General features: G+C 39.2%; 1 protein-coding gene across 1 annotated transcript in view; it reads left to right on the forward strand.

Moving 5' to 3' along the window:
- ROBO2 (roundabout guidance receptor 2) overlaps positions 1-23,133 on the forward strand; it is an 892,879-nt gene that overhangs the window by 862,122 nt on the left and 7,624 nt on the right. The window contains exons 25-26 of the mRNA XM_054974970.1: positions 932-1,102; positions 22,139-22,339. Coding sequence (XP_054830945.1) covers positions 932-1,102; positions 22,139-22,339 — 372 coding nt within the window. The remainder of the gene's footprint in view (positions 1-931; positions 1,103-22,138; positions 22,340-23,133) is intronic.

Genomic DNA, 23,133 nt, shown 5'->3' on the forward strand with positions numbered 1-23,133 from the left:
GCATGAGTTGCTTGCCAACAAAGCAGGGGGGAAATGGTCCATTGGATTTGGAGCTCATGAACACTTGTTTAAACATTATATAGCACTGGAAATTCAAATAAATCTGTAGGAGGACACCCAAATATAGCATCATGTCAACATCTCTTTATTATGGATGAAATTGAGAATAAAACAATGGCAGCTAAGAAAATGTTCACCATTCTCATTAGAACTAGACACTTGACTAAAGTACAGTTAATACAACCAATGAGCATAAAAATAATGAGTTGAATCCACAGATATCCTTGTGCTCACAGAAGAATTCCTTTCTTGTGTGGAAGGTTACTTTGGGATCCACCACAGTGCATGGAGGAACTTTTTTTTCTGATACTCCAGTAGTACAGAATGGAACAAAACATTCCTATTAGATTTGAAAAGTATTCTATTATCCAATAATTAGCATTTTAACAAATTTTTAAATTTCATATCATACATACAAAATAATGAACTAAATTAGTCTTTTCTTGAATGATTTGGGCAACAGCATAAACAAATACTTTTCTGCAACTTGCTTCATACAGTAATTGAGGCAATAACAGTAGTTAGATTCTTATGTGTTTTCTACACAGGGAAGACATTGTGAGTAAATGCTGCTTCCAAGAATAAAAATATCACAACAGTTTTGTTTAGCATACAAAAGAGTGATGATAAGCAAGCATACAGTAAGTAAGATCATCATGCAACGAAAATAGACTTCAAACATTTTAGTACAGTACAATGCTAAGTTATGTAACCTTGCTGGTTGGGATCTACTGTGAAGTGATTTCGTTCATCGACACCATTCTCCTTAAAAATGCCCCAAATTTAAACAGAAGACTGTTAAAGTAGGCATGGAAGACAAATGGATCCATCCTCACAATAACATTTTTTTTCATCTTAACTTTGTCCTTAGGCAAACCATATTCCTCTTCTCAAAGGCCTCGGCCAACCAGCCCATTTTCTACTGACAGCAACACCAGTGCAGCCCAGAATCAGAGTCAAAGGCCTAGGCCTACCAAAAAACATAAGGGAGGCAGAGTGGACCAGCCTCCATTGCCTCACCGTAGGGAAGGAATGGCAGATGGTAAGTTCTCTGCTTTGAAGTAATTTCAATAGCAAAATGGAGGTATACCAAACTATATAAAAGATTATTTTAAGGAATAACCATTTGCCACTATCAGCTTAACTTTTTCTCATAGAGGAAATTGCTTACGATAGATCTATGTGATGTTCCATGTTTAGGTTGTATGTTTATTTGTGCCTTGTTTATTAAAAGGCCCTTAAACAACAGTTTTCAATGTGGTTTTCAGCACAAAACCATAAAAATACTAAAAATCAGTGTTAAGATACAAACATCATAAGACATTAAGTTAGATTCTCCACAGCTTCAGCCCTTAATCCTCAAAAGCCTAAAATAAATTTCCACACACACACACCCATAAAGAAGTAGAGGAATGTCGTTGGAAAAGGCATTCCACAGCACAATGATTATCACTAAAGACCCTGCTTCAGACCTACAAAATTGCATCCTTGGGTAGGCCTCATTGATAAAGTTTGTAGAGAATAATAAAAGGAGACTTTCATTGTAATTCTCAGGACTCAGACCATTTATGGCTTTGTAGGTCAAAACCAGCTTCTTCAAGAGAGCAAAGAAACATATTTAAAACAGTCATGTAAATCACTAGAATAACAGTGCAACCCCATGCAGAGTTATTCCAGTCAAAGCCAGTTGAACTCAATTGCACTGTAAACATTTTTCTTCTTTAAGGTGCCTTTTACTTTTGTTTTATATTCCCAACTAGACATGGGCATGGAACAGGAAAAAAATGAACCACATGGTTCGTTCATTTTCACAGAATGTGAACCACGAATTAGCCAAACTTGAGCTGGTTCCGAACCGGTTTGAGGTTCGAGGGATCCCAGAATGGGCACCTTCACGCTCACAGCCAAAATAAACAAAACTTTCCCAATGTCCAATACCCACCAAATTTGCAGGAGACCTAGTCCTCACTGTCCTCTAAAGACTGCCCGTTTCAGAGAGATTGAACCCTGGAAAAGGCATGATCCATGGGTCCCTCCCTTTCCTGTCATTTTCTCTTCACATTGGTAAAAACTGGAGTGTCTACTGGAAGCTACTTTGAGGTGTTACAAACTGCCCTTCCCAATGTCCAATATCCATCAAATTTGCAGGGGACACCGTCCTCATTGTCCTCTAAAGACCCCTCCAAGTTTCAGAGAGGTTGAACCCCGAGAAAGGCATGATCCATAGGTCCCCCCTTTCCTGTCATTTTCTCTTTGCAGTGGTAAAAACTGGAGTGTCTGCTAGCAGCTTCTTTGAGGGGCTGGCCCTTTTCCTGGCTGGATGGGCCAGAGTGGGAGCTCTCTAGTTCACAGGGACAGCTGCCAATCAAGCATGGAGGCCTCAGATTGGGGGCAACCAAAAGACTGCCTCCGTTGCCTGGGCGATGGATTGAATGGCACAAAGTGTCTGGCTTCCCAAACCAGAAACGGAACGGAACGGAACAGTAGGAAAAGTAATTTGTTCCATAAAAACACAGACCCATGGAATGCGTTCCTTTGAAAACTAACCAGCCATTCAGTTCGGAATTTTGTTCCGTGGTTCGTTTCGTGCCCATCTCTATTCCCAACTTATACCTGGCAAGAGTTTGGCAACAGCAATCTAAACCAGTGTAAGATCTTGGTGTCACAGTCTCTGATCCAGGCCTTTCTCTGGTGAACCACCTCACCATTCAAACCCTCCTTTTATTTTACTATACCAGCTTTAGGTGTGTGAGGTGAAGAAGATTTCTTTTATTGGTGTATCTTTTTCCACACATACCCACAAGTCATTAGCTACAAATCAAACCCCCTTTCTTCTGGATCCTACAGAGTGTGTAGTGGGTTATATGAAGTGTATGTGTTGAGGATAACACTAGAATCACATCCAACAAAACAAACAAATTTAGTTAGTAAGCATAACCTATAATGCCTTCTCAATGTGTCTGATAGCTGACCCAGTTACCAGGGCTAGGAGGCACGTTATGTTTGTTCTTTTAGCATTTCATACTCACAGACAATAACTAGACATCTGTAAAAATTCTCTGGTTTTATTGAAGAACAGCATCCAATCCCTGTCTGTCAAAAATCATATACTACTGTACCCACTGGACTATCTGCCCCACTAACCTATCTCCTATTCCCTCCAAACCCCAGTTCTCTTTTTGCTCATTGATGGTTGGCTGTTAAGGTCCTTGGATTCCCCCCCCCTCTCATTTCAGCATTCCATTCTGTCTTTCAAATCCTATTGGTCTGCACTGAATGGGGAAAAAAGAGGGCGGAATCTTCTCCTGTCCATTGCACTAGGCAGCACTGAACAAATTTTTAATTTAATTGCCACAGTAATGCTCTCTTATTGTTGCCAAACTTAAATCAGGAAAGATTGCTTAAGGTCACAGCACTGGATCCAAACTAAATTGGCAGTTTCCACCAATTCCCCCTTCCCACTGCAGACCAACCCTTATATATCATTTCTCATGCTCTCCTGCTCCCCAGAAGTAGCATTGCATGGAGATTAGTGGGCTGCTGTGAATTAGGAGAGTAGGGAAAGTACCATTTTGCCATTGGAAAATTCAGTCTAGATGTAAGTCCAACCCACATCTCTTGTTGAAAGTGTCATAATCCCTGACATATACTTGAAACATTAATTTGTCGTCATGTAGAGGCCAAAGTAAAACAGATAACTTTTTTTACTCAAGCATAATTGCTGATATGGATAGGTACAATCCAGCTTTGGACACAATGTTTGAGTTGGTGGGGTTCATCCCTTTCCCCTGCATCATTTTCTGACACCCGGCCTCCTCTCTACGGAAGTGAGCTGTGACTCACAAAAGCTTATACCCTACCACAAATTTTGTTAATTGTATAGGTGCTACTGGACTCTTGCTCTTTTCTATTGCTACAAACAGACTAACAGGGCTACCCATCTTTTTTTTTATATATAAAATTTTTTATTGGTGAGTATACCATTCAAATTTAATACATACATTCACTTAATATCTAATTAACCCTATCCCCCACCCTTTTCCTCCCCCCTCCCTATCGACTTCCAACAGCTTTCCAACCCTTAACCCCTCTTATTACTTAATGAAATCCCTTACTCTAAGCACATTCTAATTTTTTTCCAGATATTCTATCATATATATCAAATATACTATCAATATAGTATACATCTATCAGTTATACTATCAATATAGTATACATCTTATAACCCTCAATATAGCAGACCAGTATGATATAGTATAATATATAACAAAAATCTTAGTTTAAACATATTCTATTTCTTTTAAACATATATTCTATCAAATATACTACTATCAATATAATATGTATTATAAAACCCCTACTGTGTGCCATGCCACCAATGTGGCACAGCACACAACACCATATTACATAGTCATTATATAATATACAACCTGATCCACTAACATTATATATCATTTGTAGTATATATAGTATACCCCATTAATATATTTATTTGACTATACTCTTATTCGTATACTCTGAAAGAAAATTCCCCTAACCCTTATACTAGCTTAGATTATAATTACATTTCCCCTATATGGTAAGATTCCCCCCCCTCTCTTATCCTTATTTTTCTTTAAAAATTCTCAAACTGCCACAGTTCTCCTTTTACATCCCATTTTTTTTTCCAAAAATTGTTTCAGTTTCCCCCAATCAGTAATATATTGCCCTAGGTCAAGCTCTTTAAGTTTCCTGGTCATTTTGTCCATTTCTGCCATGTACAGCAATTTATAAATCCAATCTTCTACAGTTGGTATTTCTTGTGTCTTCCATTTCTGCGCATACAAAAGTCTTGCCGCAGCAGTCATGTAAAATAACAATGTTCTATGCTGCACTGGAACAGTCTCCATTCCGAGGTTCAGTAGCAACAGTTCTGGGCTCTTATTAATTTGGATTTGCAAAATCTCATTAATTGCTTCAATTATTTCACCCCAGTACTGCTTAGCTACTTCACAAGTCCACCACATATGATATAGTGATCCTTCATGCTTTCTGCATTTCCAGCATTTGTCCGACATATTGGTATTTCCTAGCGTAATTTTCTTTGGTGTTAAATACCATCTGTAAATCATTTTATACACATTCTCTTTAATATTCGTACAAGTTGAAATCTTCAATGTGTTTTTCCATAGATGCTCCCACGCCTCCATCGTTATCTCTTTGTGAAAGTTTATTGCCCACTTCACCATCTGGACTTTTACTGTTTCATCCTCTGTATGCCATTTCAGAAGTAATTTATAGATTTTAGATATTTCTTTCTTGCCTTCTTGTAATAACACTTCCTCCAGCTCCAATTTTTCCAATCTTATACCTCCTCTCAGGCAGTCTGCATTATAAAGATCTCTGATCTGTCTGTACTGGAACCATCCGTAACAAGGAGACAATTCTTCTTCTGTCTTTATTCACAACTTTGAATATTGTATTTGTATAACCTCCTTGTACATTAAGCATTGCTGTTCATTATCAACAGTTCTCGGATCTATTACTTCATACGGAACCACCCATGAAGGAATTCCTTCCTCCATATACGCTTTATATTTCTTCCAAACCGTGAAGAGGCTTCTTCGAATATAGTGATGCAAAAACATAGAGTCCGCTTTTACTTTATCATACCACATATACGCATGCCAACCGAATATTTTTTTATGTCCTTCCAAGGCCAGAAGCTTACGTTTTTTTAACATCATCCAGTCTTTCAGCCATACCAGACATATTGCTTCGTGGTATAACTTTATGTTGGGCAGTTGCAGACCACCTCTTTCCTTCGCATCTTGTAGTACCTTCATTTTCACTCGAGGTTTCTTGCCTGCCCACACAAAGTCTGAAATTTTTCTTTGCCATTTGTCAAATTGTTTGGAGTCTCGGATGATTGGAATGGTTTGCAACAAGAACATTACTCGTGGTAAAACATTCATTTTTACTGCTGCTATTCTTCCCAACCAGGATAGGTTCAGTTTGTTCCATTTTATTAAGTCTCTCTCTATTTGTATCCACAGTTTCTCATAATTATTTTTAAACAGATCTATATTTTTCGCAGTCAGTTCAATACCCAGATATTTTACTTTGTTAGTTACCTCACAGTCTGTTATCTCCATTAGCTCTTGCTGCTTCTGCTTAGTCATATTCTTGCATAGAATCTTTGACTTCGTTTTATTCACATAAAATCCAGCCAGGTCTCCAAATTGTTTTATTTTCTCTATTACCTTTGGCATGTTTTTGATTGGATCCTCTACTATTAGCATTATGTCATCCGCAAAAACTCTGACCTTGTAGGAAAACTCTTTTATTTTCATACCTCGAATTGTGTCGTCCTCTCGTATTTGAATCATCAGTATTTCCAAAATCAAGATAAATAACAATGGTGGCAAAGGGCACCCCTGTCTCGTTCCTTTTCTTATTTTTAGTTTTTTGGTCAAGTCCTCATTCACTATGATTGCTGCACTTTGGTCTCTATAAATTCCTTTAACCGCTTGTATGAACTTTTCTCCCATTTGCAGCTTTTCCATAGTGGCAAACATGAAATCCCAGTTCAAATTGTCAAATGCTTTTTCCGCGTCCACGAAGAAAAAACCAACCTCTCTGTCACAGTGCTTGTCATAGTATTCAATAGCGTTTATCACTGTCCTCAAATTGTCTTTAATTTGTCTGTTGGGTAAAAATCCCGCCTGTTCCTCAGCAATGAATTCCGACATCCATCCTTTCAGTCTCTCTGCCAACACCTTTGCAAATATTTTATAATCATTATTCAACAAGGAGATTGGTCTATAATTCTTAACATTTGTCAAGTCTTGACCCTCCTTCGGAATCAGTGATATGTTGGCTTCATTCCATGAATCAGGAACTCTTTGGTCTTGCATTGCTCCATTCATTGCCTCTTTCAGGAAGGGCGCCAGTTCATTAACCATCACTTTGTAGAACTTTGCCGTTAGGCCATCTGGTCCTGGTGCCTTCCCTAATTTGGTTGATTGTATAGCGTCCCTTATTTCTTCTTCCGTCACTTCCTTATTTAGTTTCTCTTTCCATTTTTCAGAGATTGTCGGAATTTTCATCTTCTCTAAATATTCCGCTATTGAACTCTTACTCACTTCTTTTTTTTGGTACAGTTTTGCATAGAATTTAAAGAAGGCTCTACTAATGGCAGCTTGATCCATCAACACCCTATCATCTTCCAGAATTTTACTTATAATTTTCTTCTCCTTCCTTTTTTTTAATTGCCACGCCAAATACTTCCCGGGTTTGTTGGCCCCTTCAAACGACCTCTGGTTCATCCTCTTAAGATTCCATTCTAGTTCTTTGTTATCCATTGCCGTCAATTGCTCCTGCAAGATTTTAATGTCCTGATATATTTTCTTTTTCCCCAGTCTTTTCTTGAGCTGTATCTCTTTGGCTTTTATTTTATCCAGAATTTCCAATCTCTTTTCCTCCTTCTTCCTCCTGCTCCTTGCATTCAAATCCATTAGTACGCCTCTTATCACTGCTTTATATGTGTCCCATACCTTATTAGTCGGCACTTCTTTATTCAGGTTGTATTGTATAAAAAATTTGGTCTCTCTTCGCAGCAACGCAATGTTTTCTTCTATTTGTAACAGATCATTTATTCTCCATCCTTTCCTTTTGAGATTTTTCCCAAATCTCCACATAATTGGATTGCGATCTGAGCCTACCTTAGGCATTATCTCCTCGTCTCTAGTCCATAGTGCCAAATCTTTAGAGGCCCAGATCATGTCAATTCTTGATAGTGTCAAATGTCTTGCAGAGTAAAATGTGTATTGTCTATTTTTAGGGTATTGTCTCCTCCATACATCCTCTAGGTTTTCTTGTTCCTTGAGCGCAAAGAAAGTCTTTGGCAATAGTCCTCCTTTTTTTGTGAGCTACTTTAGACTGCTTATCCTCTTTCAAGTTTGTAACTCCATTGAAGTCACCTGCCAAGATTATGTGATCATAGGACAGGTCATCTAGTTGTTTCTCTAAGTCCTTAAAAAAATTCTCTTTTGTGCCATTAGGTGCATATATCCCAATCATCAATGTCTTCTTAGAATTCCATATAATTTCCACTGCTATATATCTAGATTCTGCATCATTTAACACTAGTCTGGGCTGCAGTTCATCTTTTACATATAGTACAATGCCTCTCTTTTTCTTTTTAGAAGCGGCAACAAATTCTTTTCCCAATGTAGCAAGTTTCAAGTATTTTACGTCTTGCTTTCTAATATGTGTCTCCTGCAGACAGACTATATTACATTTTTGTTTTAACAACCAGTGGAAAGTAGCTTTACGTTTACAAGGTGAATTTAGTCCATTAACATTCCAAGATATGATTTTACACTCCATAATCACTTTCTTGTGGTTTTTGGTAAGTCCTTTTCATTTTCCCTAATGAAAGTCTCCATCTCCTGACAAGATCTGATGCTGTTTCTTGCTCCACCAAACTCAAATGTCAGTCCTTCTGGTATTTCCCGTCTGTATCTAATTTTCAGCTCCTTTAACATCAGAACCAGTTCTCTGTATTTTTTCCGCTCCAACAACACCGATCTGGGCAGCTCTTTCATGATTCTCACCTCTTTTCCATCGACTTCTAATGGATCCTGAAATTGTTTGCTCACAATTGATTCTCTTGTATTTCTGGTCATAAATTGCACAATCATGTCCCTTGGTAATTTCCTTTGGGCTGCAAATCTGGAGTTTATTCTGTACACCACATCTTCCTCCTCCTTCCCCAGGTAGTCTGCCAAAATCTCTGTAATCTGCTGTTTGGGTGTTTTTCCCTCAACTTCTGGGATTGCACGAAATCTTAATTGCTTTTCCATCTGTTTACATTCCGCAACGGGCATTCTCCCTCTCATTCCCCTCATCTCAGTCTTATGCACTTCTGCCAACGTTTCTACCATTTCCTCGACTACATTAACTCTCTGCTGTGTAACTTGTAGGTTGTTCTGTATTTTATCCATACCTTTCGTCAGTTCTGCCATTTCTGATTTAAGTGTCTCTTTAAAGTCTTTAAGTTCTTTCGCCATCTCCAGCATCATGTCTTTAAGCTCCTTGTTCCCCTCCGAAACTTTTTTGTCCAAATTCTCCATCGTAGTTTGCCATTCTTTCTTCGACATCGTGGGGCTTGCTCTGCTTCACTCCCACGAGTCTGGCCGTTTCCTTAACTCCGTGGCGCTAATTTATTACTTTCTAATGTTTTTAAAAGTCCAAATCCAGTTTGTTTTTGTTAAACGCTGTTTCAAAGTGTTCAAGATGTCGGGCGTTTTTTCTCTATGGTTTTATGCTGAAGTATTCGCCCTTACCTTCTTCAAAGATGGCCTACTTCCGTTTTTATTGAGGTCTTCTCTTGCCCTATTCCAAAATGGCGTTGCCCCACTTCCGGCATTCAGACAAAGCCCCTCCTCACCCGTCTCTTTATGGTTTTGATGTACTTCCTGTTCCCCTACGTTGCACAGCAGTTCTCACGATTTTTAAACTTTTTCACAGTCCCTTATCTCTTCCTCGCCGCAGGTATGTAAACAATAGTCCAATTTCCGCGCTAACTTCTCTTACAAAATTACTTTTTCAAAATTTTTCTTGCCGGAATCTTCCCCCTTATATGCCCAATCTGTAGGAGTTCTTTAATCCGCTTAAATCAGTTAATTCTTTTTAAAGTCTGTCCCGTACTGAGAGATAGCGATCTTTACCTTCTTAGGCGTTTTTCTTGGGTTGTAATCACTGCTTCTTTTGTTCAATTTAATCCAAAACCCTTGCCGTTTCACTGAAGCTTGGGCATGAAGGTCTTATGCCAGAAATTTGACTCCAGAGCCACTGCAGAGATCTAGGCAACCTTTCTTCGGGTGGGACCTCAAGGGTGGGTGGGGGTTCGTTGTGTGAAACCCCCCCTCACCCGAGATCAACGCGCCCTCAGGTGCACAAGCATACTCGCCTGTTCTCCACCTGAGAACAGGTGGCTGCAGGCTTTTTGCACCCCTCCAGCCTTCCAAACAGCGGCACGGACAGTTCAGCTCTTAGAGCTGCGTTAGACCTCCATGGATCCCAAACTGGAAGTCCAGGGCTACCCATCTTGATCTTCTTCCTCAGAGTTGCTGTTTGTCTCATAGGAGAAATATATTGATACCTATATGGTGTTTATATGTTTTCTCCATGAGACAAGTAGCTTCAGGATGGATGGATAAGGTTGGGGAAATGATGTGAGAGAAAGGACTAAAAAGTAACTGTTTCTTGCGCCACATCCTGTTAATTTTCCAATGGCTACTATCAAGCATCTTATTTAAAATGGAGAGTATATTACTCTGATCCTAGTTTTATAATAAAAAACTAAATACTGCTCATACTCATTTTTATTAAAATAATAAATAGATTTTGAAGAAAACATTCATTAATATTTTTCACTGGATTTGGAAGGAATATTCAAATGAAGTTAAAATTAGTGAATTTAATAAATGCCAGTTTTGAAATGAAACCCTTAACATTTGGGAGCTTCTCATTTTAAAAATGAAAGCTGCTTTCTCCTTGTAGTTTGTAACTCTGTGAGCTCATCTTTTGCACCATACAATTTGTAAAATAGCACGTGAGGAAATTCTTGTCCAAAACCAACCATCCTATCATAATGAGGGGCATTTAAAAGTATTGGATAGGTTAGTGCATGGTATGGTTATGTTTTCAAATGTATTGAGAACCATAATATAACCTATGTTTCACTAATAAATAAGAAATCAATTCTTACTCCACAACCTAATCCTCAGGATATCTTCCACAACTAATTCAGATTATCATTAAAGTATATAGGTAGAGAATTAGCAACATTAAGATCTTTAAGAAGTCCAAACTAACACTTGATGTTTCAAATCAGTTTGAGTAATCTCTCACACTGTTTTCCTTAATCCCAGATGAGTTGTCAAACGGACACACATTTAGGTCCTGTTGAGGTTTTTGCAGTCACAAAGTATTAGAATCCCCAGCTCCCTAATTACTGAATTGGGAGAAAAGCCACCACTCTCCAATAATATTACATTATTGTACTAATTGGCTTGTAAATTTCTCCTTCTGGAACTGTACTGTCATTAGATGCAGCTTCTGATGAGTTGGCTAGCATCCAACCAAAGCAACCGTCTGCCAGCTAAGTCTAGGTGTTTCAACAAGTATGTTTTAACTGAAGATTTGAAACCTCGTGAGGATAGAACCTCATTGTGGTAGAAGAATGAAGGGCAGTCAAGAGAGGCATAGTTATGTGCAAGTTGCCCTAGTTAAATGGCCATATCTTATGGTTTACATTCACCAAATTTTGTAATTCATGGGAAACCAATTTGGCTTCTCTTCATGCCTGACTGTGTTCAAATTGACAAATTATATTTGCCCAGCCGCTAGGATTCTAGCTTATCGGTTCCTTCAGCAAAGTTGCAGTTGAACCAGGACAAAGGAAATCAGTACAATCTTCTGTACGTTCACCTTATTATTTGGAATGAATAGCAGTAACAATAATGACTGTTTTCTCCACTATTTCCAGCTGGGAAATAACAAAGGCTTGTCTTGCCAGGGGTGGCATTTTGCATGCAAAATGCCCCCAACCCTCAGGGGCCCTTCTCCCACCTTTCCTCCTGCCCCCCACCGAGGCTCAGCCAGCTCCCACTTGGGGGGGGCATTTCATGGCCTTCCAAAGTAGGTGCTCTCAGCCCCCAAAGTCCACCCCCTACAGCCCCACACATACCCAATTCCCCCCCCAGCTGCCACACACAGACCCAAATCCCCACATTAGCCCCTCACAGACCCAAATCCACCCCCAGTAGTCCCACACCCATAACCCCAGGAACAGGCTGGCCAGCCCTCCCCCTTTGTTCCCTATGCTGGGAACTTCTAAACTCTCTTTCCCAGCGCAATTCCGCACAGCCCAGGGGTGCCACAATGGTGGGCACACTTCTGAGTGCCAGCTTGTCCCTGTGAAAGAGCACCTGAACCACAGACACCCACCCTCAAATTCCCCCACCACCTACAGAGATGGCTGGCCAGCCAGCCCCATTGTTCCCTATGATGGGAACCAACTGCACAACAAAGAATAAAACACAAACAACACAGAATAAAGTTTTTTAAAAAATTATTTTCTCACTTTCTAAGTACAAGTAGGCAAATCATTATGACACATTACACCAGCAGTCCCCCACACAGAAAAATAACACAACTCACTTAACATCAGAGAATCACAAAAACACAATTCCTGTCAAAAACACTTTATTTTTTGAACAGCTTTAGGTTACACAGCAGGGGGGCACACCAAAGGGTATGCCAGCAGTATCTTACACAAAAATAACACAACTCACTTCACATTAAAGAATCACCCCAAAACACAATTGCTTTCAAAAACACTTTATTTCTTTAACTGCTTTAGGTTACACAGTAGGAGGGCACAACAGGGCATGAAAGCAGTGTACCACACAAAATAACACAACCCACTTCACCATTTTTGACAGCAATTATGTTTGGGTGATTCTCTGATGTGAAGTGAGTTGTGTTATTTTTGTGTAGTAGACTGTTTTTACGCCCTGTTGTGCCTTCCTACTGTGTAACCTAAAGCAGTTAAAGAAATAAAGTGCTTTTGACAGCAATTTTTTGGGGTGGTTCTCTGATGTGAAGTGAGTTGTGTTATTTTTGTGTAGTAGACTGTTTTTACGCCCTGTTGTGCCTTCCTACTGTGTAACCTAAAGCAGTTAAAGAAATAAAGTGCTTTTGACAGCAATTTTTTGGGGTGATTCTTTAATGTGAAGTGAGTTGTATTATTTTTGTGTAAGATACTGCTGCCATGCCCTTTGGTGTGCCCCCCTGCTGTGTAACCTAAAGCTGTTCAAGAAATAAAGTGTTTTTGACAGGAATTGTGTTTTTGTGATTCTCTGATGTTAAGTGAGTTGTGTTATTTTTCTGTGTGGGGGACTGCTGGTGTAATGTGTCATAATGATTTGCCTACTTGTACTTTGAAAGTGAGAAAATAATTTTTTAAAAACTTTATTTTGTGTTGTTCATATTTTATTCTTTGTTGTACAGTTGGTTCCCATCATAGGGAACAATGGGGCTGGCTGGCCAGCCATCTCTGTAGATGGTGGGGGAATTTGAGGGTGGGTGTCTGTGGTTCAGGTGCTCTTTCACAGGGACAAGCTGACACTCAGAAGTGTGCCCACCATTGTGGCACCCCTGGACTGTGCAGAATTGCCCTGGGAAAGAGAGTTTAGAAGTTCCCAGCATAGGGAACAAAGGGGGAGGGCTGGCCAACCTGTTCCTGGGGTTATGGGTGTAGGGCTACTGGGGGTGGATTTGGGTCTGTGAGGGGCTAATGTGGGGATTTGGGTCTGTGTGTGGCAGCTGGGGGGGGGGAATTGGGAAGCCTGGGGAGGCTTTTCCCCATTGAAATGCATTACCGAAACAAGCCAAAATACCGAAACGATTACCGAAACATACTGAAACGTTTCTGTAATTGCTGTTTCGGTATTACTGAAACGTTTCGGTAATCATGAAATGTTTTGGTAATAGTTAAACAAACAGAAACAGGTATGTTTTGGTTTTTTTCCGGTAATCTGATTACTGAATTGCACACCCCTACTGTCAACTGGAACAGCTCTTCCTTCCTCAATTTCCTCTTCTCCAAACTCAACATTCCCAAGGCCCTGAGTCTTTCCTCATAGGGCTCAGTCTCCAGACCCCTGATCATCCTCGTCTCTCTCTTCTGCACCCTCTCAATTTTGTTCACATCCTTTTTGAAGTGGGTCCTCCAGAACTGCACACAGCAATCCAGGTGCGGCCTGATCAAGGCAGACTATGACCTCCTGTGATTTCGATGCAATTGCCCTTTTGATACAACCCAAGGCTGAGTTTGCCTTTTTTGCCACACTGACTGCTCATATTTAGTTTACAGTCCAGTCTTACCTCAAGATCTCTGTCGCACACACTGCTACCCAGAAATGTATCCCCCATCCAGTATTTGTGTTTCACATTTTTGTGGCCCAGATGTAATACTGTGCACTTATCTATGTTGAATTGCATTCTGTTCACAACCATTCACTTCTCCAGAGTATTCAGGTCTTATGGAATTTTAACTCTATCTTCTTGGGTGTTTGCCACTCCTCCCAATTTGGTATCATCAGCAAATTTAATGAGTAGCCCATTTACCCCTTCATCCAGATCACTGATACAAATATTGAAAAGTACTGGGACCAAAACCGAGCTCTGCGGCCTCCAATCTGATGAAATGCCATTGACCACCACTCTTTGGATGCGGTCCTCTAACCAGTTCCCTGTCCACTGAACCAGAGGCGTTAGCCATGTTAGTCTGTAGTAGCAAAATAGTAAAGAGTCCAGTAGCACCTTTAAGACTAACCAACTTTACTGCAGTTCTCTCCATTCATATGCATCTGACAAAGAGAACTGTGGTTCTCGAAAGCTTATGCTATAGTAAAGTAGGTTAGTCTTAAAGGTGCTACTGGACTCTTTACTATTTTTCTATCCACCGAACTGCCCTATAGTCCAGTCTGCAGTCTTCCAGTTTGCCTATTAGAATGTCATGGGGAACCTTATCAAAAGCATTGATGAAATCTAGGTAAATCACACCGACAGAGTTCCCATCATCCAGTAAGCTCGTCACTCCATCAAAGAAGGAAACCAGGTTGGTCTGACAAGATCTGTTGGGGACAAAACCATGTTGACTTCCCCGGATCACTAAGCGGTCCTTCAGATGCTTACAGATTGATCCCTTTAAAATTTGCTTTAATGTCTTCCTAGCAACAGAAGTCAGACTAACTGGCCTATAGTTTCTCAGGTCAGCCTTCTTCCCTTTCTTAAAGATTTGGATAACATTTACTGTTCTCTAATCTTGTGTCACATCCCCAGTCCTCCAGGAGGCCTTGAAGATGATGGACAGAGGCTCTGCAAGTTCTCTAGGAAGTTATTTGGGCACTCATGGGTGTACACCATCTGGCCCAGGGGATTTATATTTGTCCAGTGCAGTCAGGTGCCTCTCCACAACCTCTCTGTCAATGTCAATTAGCCACCTAGGTGTCCTGTCATGTCTTCTCCCATCCCACATTTTCTCCAAGGAACTGAGGGTTCTCCCTATTCCAGTTTTGGACTCACAACAGCCCTGTAAGATAGGTGCAGGTAAGAAGTGATTGGCCCAAAGTCATCAGTACATTTCATGAGAAATAAGAATTAAAATTCAGATCTCCTGGATCCTAGTTCAGCACTCCAGTCATTACATCACACTGGCTCTCATTGGTTGGAATAAGTATTATGGGAAATCATAATCCATGAGTGACTAAACACCTCAGGTTATTTACAGAGGGTTCTTTTGTTTTCTCTTCTACTACAGAAATTAAAATTGGTTTGGTTGAGGTATCCTGTGAACTGTCAGAGTTCAGAAAAAGACATTTAGTTCACAAAGCTTATGTAAATAACTTGATTTTTCTTTACATCATGAATGGTGGCTGTATATGTGAAATGACTCCATTGAAAAACATTTTGTTTAAGGTTAATATGAAAGTCCTAGCTATGATAGTTCATTCACACATACAAGTTAGTATTTGATGTTGTTTTAGAGGGGAAGGGAAATAGTACTTATCTGAAAACACACAAAAATCATGAAGTGCTACAATTGGTAGATTTATAGCAGTGCATATGCTACTTCATGTGCAAGAGATTCTGCAATGAACCTCTTGTGGAGGGGAAGTACATCCTGTAATTCTCTGAACACAATTTCTTTTTGAGTGGTTTGTAATAATCATGCATGCTTATTTTGAAACAGCATGTTCAGAATCTTGGAATGCAATTAATATTGTGAATTACTAGTGTGTCTTCACCATTGCAAGGTACAAAATATGTAAAATACAATTTTTAAAGATACGCATACACACACTTAAAAGCTAAGGGATAAAACTTTTTCTTTCAAGAGAGTAAAAAGTAGCCTCTCAGAAGAGCATGATCAGAGACATGTGTGCAAAAATATGTTGTAAAAAATTGTCAGTGTAAAATTTTGTCATACGCAGGATATGGTTAAGACACATGATGCTGACACTAAGTTGGTCTGACTCTTGTCAGTGCTCAGATGGGAGACCTTTTGGGAACCCTTTGTCCCCAGCTTCAAATTTTACAGAAGAAAGGCAGGATATAAATGTAATAAATAAATATATTTATACATATGTATGTGCTGTTAAGTCCCAGTTGACTTACGGCATCCCCAGCAAGGGGCTTTAAAGGCAGGTGAGAAACAGAGGGGGTTACCATGGCCTTTCTCTAGACAGTCTTCCTTGGTGGTCCCTCATCCCACTACCAAACCTGCATAGCTTCTGAGATCTGATGAGATCAGGCTATGCTGTGCCACCTTCCCTCCAAATACATGTATAGGGCCAGAAATGTAAAACATAGGATTGTTTTAGTCCATAATATACTTGAGATTCATTCAAGGTAACATATTTTAGAGGATTTTCACTTGTTGGAAAGGATGGGTCACACACCAACTTGGAGTTCTAAATACTTTTTCAGTGTTTGCTATGAGGTAAATGAATTTTTATGGGGCACTTCACAAGACAGTTAATTGTGCATACATTCATATAAAAAGGCAAGACAAGTTGGATCTGGTCTTTTCATAGAAAGCAGTCTTTATATACCTGGCGACAAAAGTCCCATCTAAAATGTGCTCTGCATTATGAAAAAAAAATTTCAACTGAAATAATAATATGGATTTTGATTGAGTCTACTTCATACCAAAGGTAAATGTTTTGCACATCCCAAATTGAATGACTTTAAATACATTGTGTTTCTTAACTCATTGACTACAGCCCAACTGAATTATCCTTAACATAGTTCCAATGAAAGCCTTCTCATTGTAGGCTACAACCATTGAAATGTATAGACAGAGCTTTTAAAACCTTCTTTTTTTGCTCTCATTTTTAAACATGACTTACATGTCTCTTAAATTCTGAGTCTATTCACATTTTTAGATCTTCCTCCACCACCAGACCCACCCCCTGGTCAGGGTTTAAGACAGCAGATAGGCCCTGGCCAACGTGGCGGTTCAACAGAGAGAAAAGGAAGCTCTCTAGAACGACAGCATACATCAAGCATAGATGAAACAAAGAGCTCTTTGGATCGTCAAGCTAGAACATCACTAGAGTGGCAGCGGCAAACCCAGGAATGGATAAGCTCCACAGAACTTCAAGGCCAGCAAAAACAAGCATTTGATGCAGGTGTGTTGCTGCCCTATTCAAAGCAGCTTAGGCAGTTTCTTGAGTATATTCTCTTTTAAAATCCCCTTAAAATGATGAAGGTCATGGCTTACTTCAGGACAGTCAAAGGATTGTTATTAAAGTTTGACCTTCAGTGTTCACTCTGCAATGGTGAAGCTATTGACTGAATACCACTAAACTACTAAAATTACAAATGCATGCCTTTGGGGGTTAATAATACTGCTATGTGCAGTAAGGGGAGATGTTCTTGACATCTTATTGCTAAGTGAAAAATACATACATATGGAACACACTTTGGTTTGATTTTTATTTACTGGAATGGTACTTTTGCATGCATATGGACCAAATATCCTGACTTTCCATCTTTATGAACTGCATTTCCACCAGTTGGTTCGTAAATGGATTAGGTTGTCCCATAATATGCTCCAAGTCAAGCCACTTTCATTTTGGATTCACTAGTTTGTCTTTTTAATACAGATCTTGTTATTGGTAAATTCACAGAGCAATCCTTAGCAATTATACTGAGAAATACATTCCATTGAGTTAATGGGACTTACTCCGTAGAAAGCATACTTAGAATTGCAGCCTCAGAACCTTATTTCTATTGATTTTGTTAACATTACAAAACACAGTATGCTGAATTTAACTGTAGGTGCATTTTTGCAGCTTTGCTGTATTGATTTCAAATATCAATCATTTAAGTTTCAGATCCTTTACACAATATAGCCTGTACTCATAGCTCTTTTCCAAAGAAACTATAATATTCATAGAAATAATAATTGGAAGATTCATATAGAGTGTGTATGTGTGTATTCCTTTGTTTCACCTTACACAGTCCTGTTTGAATGTAGAAAAAGCTGATGATCAACCATTAATATAAACAGGGTAAGACCCTTGGTATAGTATTATAAGAAAAGAAATTTATCAATTTGAAGATTATCACTGGGAAATATTATCATGTACAATGTAAAAATTCTGTATATTCAGCAAAACTTCAACAATATTAACAATTGATGACAGACCTTGTCCTTATTTGTCTGATATGGTTACTGGCCTTCCAATAAGTACACTCACTAAAAATTATTCACAGCATGGTATTCATTCTGTTTATTCCAATTACAATTTTTCATCTCTGAAGTGCTCCAAAATGCATGGATGGATCCCAACACCAATAGAAATGCAGATCTTTGCCATCTACATCTCTGCTCATGCATCCCCCCCCCTTTCCAATCCCCGGAAAGTAGATTCCCAGAGTCACAAGACACAAATGCATTGGTAACCATAGCAGGTTAAAGGCTGTAGTGAGGAGGGAGCAGAGTACAAAATCACCCTTCTTGTATCCTCTTGGTTGGGGGACTACAGTGGGGAAGGTCAAGAAAGTGAAATCAACTTCTTGCTCTTCTTATAGCACAACTCCACTGATGGAAGATGCAAGGAGGGCAATTTTGTACTATTCTCCCTCCCCACTACAGCTCCCCCCCCCCAACACAGCTATTAATTGAGCAGGCCCTGTGATCCTAGAAATCTACTTTGCCGGGGATGGCCAACAATCCTAGAAAACCACTTTCCCCAGGTTGGCATGTTCTGCCATGGGGATGGAAATGTGGCAGAATATGGACTTCTACTGGTAGTAATTTGGAACCATCACCACCCCCTTATTTTTTGAAATTTTCTGTTGTTCATCCTGTTCTCTGTAAATCCAGTTATATGAGAACAACAAAAAATGTTGAATTGCTCAGTAGAAAAATGCTGACTAAACTTAGAAATTTGTTGATCTTCAACCCTCCGACATATACCATATAGAGATCCAAAGATATTTTAGTGCCTGAGGCAGAAAAGTCAGATAGTTTTCCAGAAAGACCCAAGTTCTGAATCAATATAAAATAATTATATTTGTTCAGATGTTCCAAATGCTTATTACTACAATAGAATCAGCTAATTTTCATGGCTGTCAATACCTACAGTATGATCAAGTCACAATCATTTTAAGTACAATTAATTTTAAGCGTAGATTTAAAATCTCAATTAGAATCATTAGGAGTTAAAAGTACTGAAATTGGCTGACTGAACCTCTTGTTTTCTAAGGGACCACATAGATCCCTGCTCAGAGACAGCGAATATGACCCTGTCACAATCAAGTCTCAAGGACAAAACCTATTTGTAGAGATATTTTTCTATACACAATGTAAGCCCAATAATGTAATTTCCCATGTGCTTGAGATCCTTGCAAATAACTCCAGGAAGCTAATTAAATTAGCTGATTTTAGAGTTATCTTAATTGATTGTAGTAATGTTACCATAATTTAAAAGAAAGAAAAGAGAGAGGCATTTCTTTAAGCTTGAACGAAATGATAATCTTAGACTTATTGTTCTGAAAATTGTGTGCATGTCTAGAGAGAGAGAGGGAGAGAGCAAGCAATCTATGATTCATCATGTTTTCCCATAATGAATCTTGATTTTATAAATAATATACACCAATTTATATACTTAGATGAAAACATGATTACATTTAGGTTCAAATATGCACAAACTTGTTGCCTGCAAATCTAACTTTGCTTTTACATTTTAGTGGCAAGAATGTGAAAATAAATCCAGGATTTTCTATATATGGTAGGAACAAAGAAACTAATATTGCACTGAAATGCAGAGTAGATGCCAATATGTATATGCATTAACATAATAAGAATTATTGGGGCACAGCTTCCATAGCTAGCTGAATCGTCAAGCCACTTGATTTATCAAATCACCCTAGCATTACTAAGTAGCTCAAAAGACCAAAAATCCAGTGAACCAATTGATGTCTTATCTATGAATAAAACAAGAGTACATAAAACATGTTACATTTAATGTTGTCAAACGCAGGCAAACCATGCTTGGTTTTCAGCTTTAAGCCATGAGAGCTATGTCTTTCTTATACTCTTAAGATTATATTTTCTTATACTCTTAAGATGCAAGAATTCAGTAATCAAGTTCATTTGTGTATATTCACAGTGAATCTTGCTGGACAAGGTTCATGGCAATAACTTGATAGTATTCTTATAAATACTAGTAAATATGATTCTGGAATCATAGGTACATATTCCTGGCTGCTAGTGAAAATACCACTCTCTACACTGAAGACAGAATTAACTGTATGAAAACTAGGGCTCTGGCTCAGACCATGTCAAACGACATGGAATGATGGTTTGCAAACAGTGTTGTTTAGAGAAATTTTCTCAATTCAACTTTACCCAATGTCTCCCTGAAAGCTCCCTTTTTCTTTCTTTCTTTCTTTCTTTCTTTCTTTCTTTCTTTCTTTCTTTCTTTCTTTCTTTCTTTCTTTCTTTCTTTCTTTCTTTCTTTCTTTCTTTCTTTCTTTCTTTCTTTCTTTCTTTCTTTCTTTCTTTTGGAAATTGGAGTAGATTTTGAAGCAATCCCTTTTTGATTAAAAGAAAAATTCAAAGAAATGAGGTTCAGGAAGGGGAGGGGTCTGCAAAATTTCATTATTTCACTTTGCAGATGCTCGTGGCAAGCAGTGTCTTCCCAGTTCTTCCTGTCTTCTCTGTTTAGATTTTACTAGTTGGGTTAATGGGTTAGTAGAAGTTCATTCGGGAGTAACTAGTCACTTTCCAAGCAAGTTAAAGCAGCTCTTTACCCTTCCTCTACTACTGCTATATTGTGGTCTATAAGAGAATCATTATGATTGGACATACAATTGAATTGCTCTAACAAGTGATGCTATTTGCCTATAAGAATCCCCTCCCTCCCCTCTACCCTTTTTTTGCGTGGAAAATCTGCAAGGGGGATAAAAAAACCCCAAGTTGTTGCAACCAGCTGAACTTCAGGGCAAGATTTTTTTTTTTTAATGTGTGCCTTCTGCTGCCTGCTGCCAAGTTGGTTCTGTTGTGATTCTCTGGTTTGGCATTGGTTCTCTTGGGCTTTGTTCATTCTTTTCTGTCAGTGGTTGGTCTTGTGTGCTTGGCTAAGACTTCTTTGCCCTGGTAAAAGCATTGGATTTTTCTCACATAAGACCTTGTTCAGGAGCCTGTAGAATTGGACCCCATGACCTGATCTTTTTGAAACTTAGCGGAAACTGTGAACAGGCATCCCTAACTCTGCTGCAATTTTGGTGCAATTTGCATGAAAACAGCCCCTCCAGCCCCCTTGAAAGATTCTCCCATAGGCAATAATGCCTAAAAAACCCAGACCTGAATACAAAACTGGTATCAGAGGACCCAAATATTGGAAATACTAATATTTATGGCCCTCCTAATACCTGAATCTGAAAAATACTAATTTTTTTGTGCACATCCTTACGTATGTGTACCCCTGTCGTGAATGGGGAAAGACTCTTTCCCCCTGCATCAAAGATGCTATTTGCCTCTTCCAGGAATGACACAGAGGTAACTGTATATTTTCCCTACAGGGCAAGTTACCATGTGGGATGGCAGTGATGGTTTGCTTTGGGAAAAGAGCAAAGAAAAAGTTTCCCCACCCAATCACTGTAAACTTGTTCTGAAATGCTGTAATTTTGTATAAGCCACCAAAGGTTTCTCTCTCAAAGAGCATACTTGGGTACACATGTACCAATTTTCAGTTTTCAAGCTAGTATGGAAGTACTTATACATCCATGAGCAAACTACAAACTTAACATTTGAAGGAAGAGATATACAAGTGTCAGCATTTCCATATTTTTCTAGTTGCTTCATCATTTTGGAGTACACATGTACCAAATTCCAAATTTCTAGGCAGTAAGGAATTATCAAATAATTTTTGCTATCAAATAAGTGGGTCAGTCAGTCCCAAGCATATTTAAATTATTTTTCCATTTTCCCCATTTGTGTTTACAGAAGAGGCACTGGTGCCATATAGCAAGCCTAGCTTCCCATCCCCAGGTGGTCACAGCTCTTCAGGTACAGCATCTTCTAAAGGATCAACTGGACCCAGGAAAGGAGAGGCCATGCGAGGTAGTCATCAACGCAATGCCAGTGACCTTCTTGATGTAGGATATATGGGATCAAACAGTCAAGGACAGTTTTCTGGTGAATTATGTAAGCCTCTTTTGAGATTCCATAAAAATGTCAAAAGAACTTCAACCTTTCTACAACTAATTCTTGCCTTTCTATTCTGCGAGGGACCATACAGAGTACCACCAGTTTTGAATGCATGATGTTGTTTTGTTCACTAGGAATGTGCTTAAAGTCTTATGTACTAAACTAAATGGAAATCTGTAATACTCTTCAAGCACTGAGTATTCCAGGGACAGGGCTATATGGTTTAATTTCTGTTGACAGAAAAACTAGAAAACACATGGTGCATTTAATATCTATTTATTTCCAAAAGGACCACTTTGGTGAGAAAGCGACTCTGAATCATAAAGCAGAACATCAACTTCTAATGCTGCATTATTTCCCAAGTCAGTTGCTTGGCTGGCTGGCCTGTGAGAGAGCTTGGGGCTGGGGGCTTGGAGCCTAGAGCTTGGGACACAAGGCTTGTGGGAAGTGTTTGGGTTGATCCAGCACTGAGCTTTTGCTAAGCCTCAGACTAAATAGGCTGAGAGGTGATCTGGCTCATCTGTATCTGCCAAAGCTTGGCTGTGCTCTGGCTATGGTCCTACAAGGAAGTATTGCCATTGGAGTCCTCCCTCATAGGCCAGCCAGCCAAGCAACTGACTCCTAAGGAAACCAGCTGACCAGGTGCAGGCAACTAAGCCTGTACATGTTTCCCCCTTGGATCTGAAGAAGAAACAAAAAAAGGATAAGAAGAGTCAGAGGACATCATTGACACAATCCTCAGACACACTGCCCAAATCCATAGCAACAGGCTGTCATTCAGATGGAGGGTA

The sequence above is a fragment of the Eublepharis macularius genome, chromosome 3 (assembly GCF_028583425.1).
Source record: "Eublepharis macularius isolate TG4126 chromosome 3, MPM_Emac_v1.0, whole genome shotgun sequence".
In the NCBI taxonomy this organism is placed as follows: Eukaryota; Metazoa; Chordata; class Lepidosauria; order Squamata; family Eublepharidae; genus Eublepharis; species Eublepharis macularius.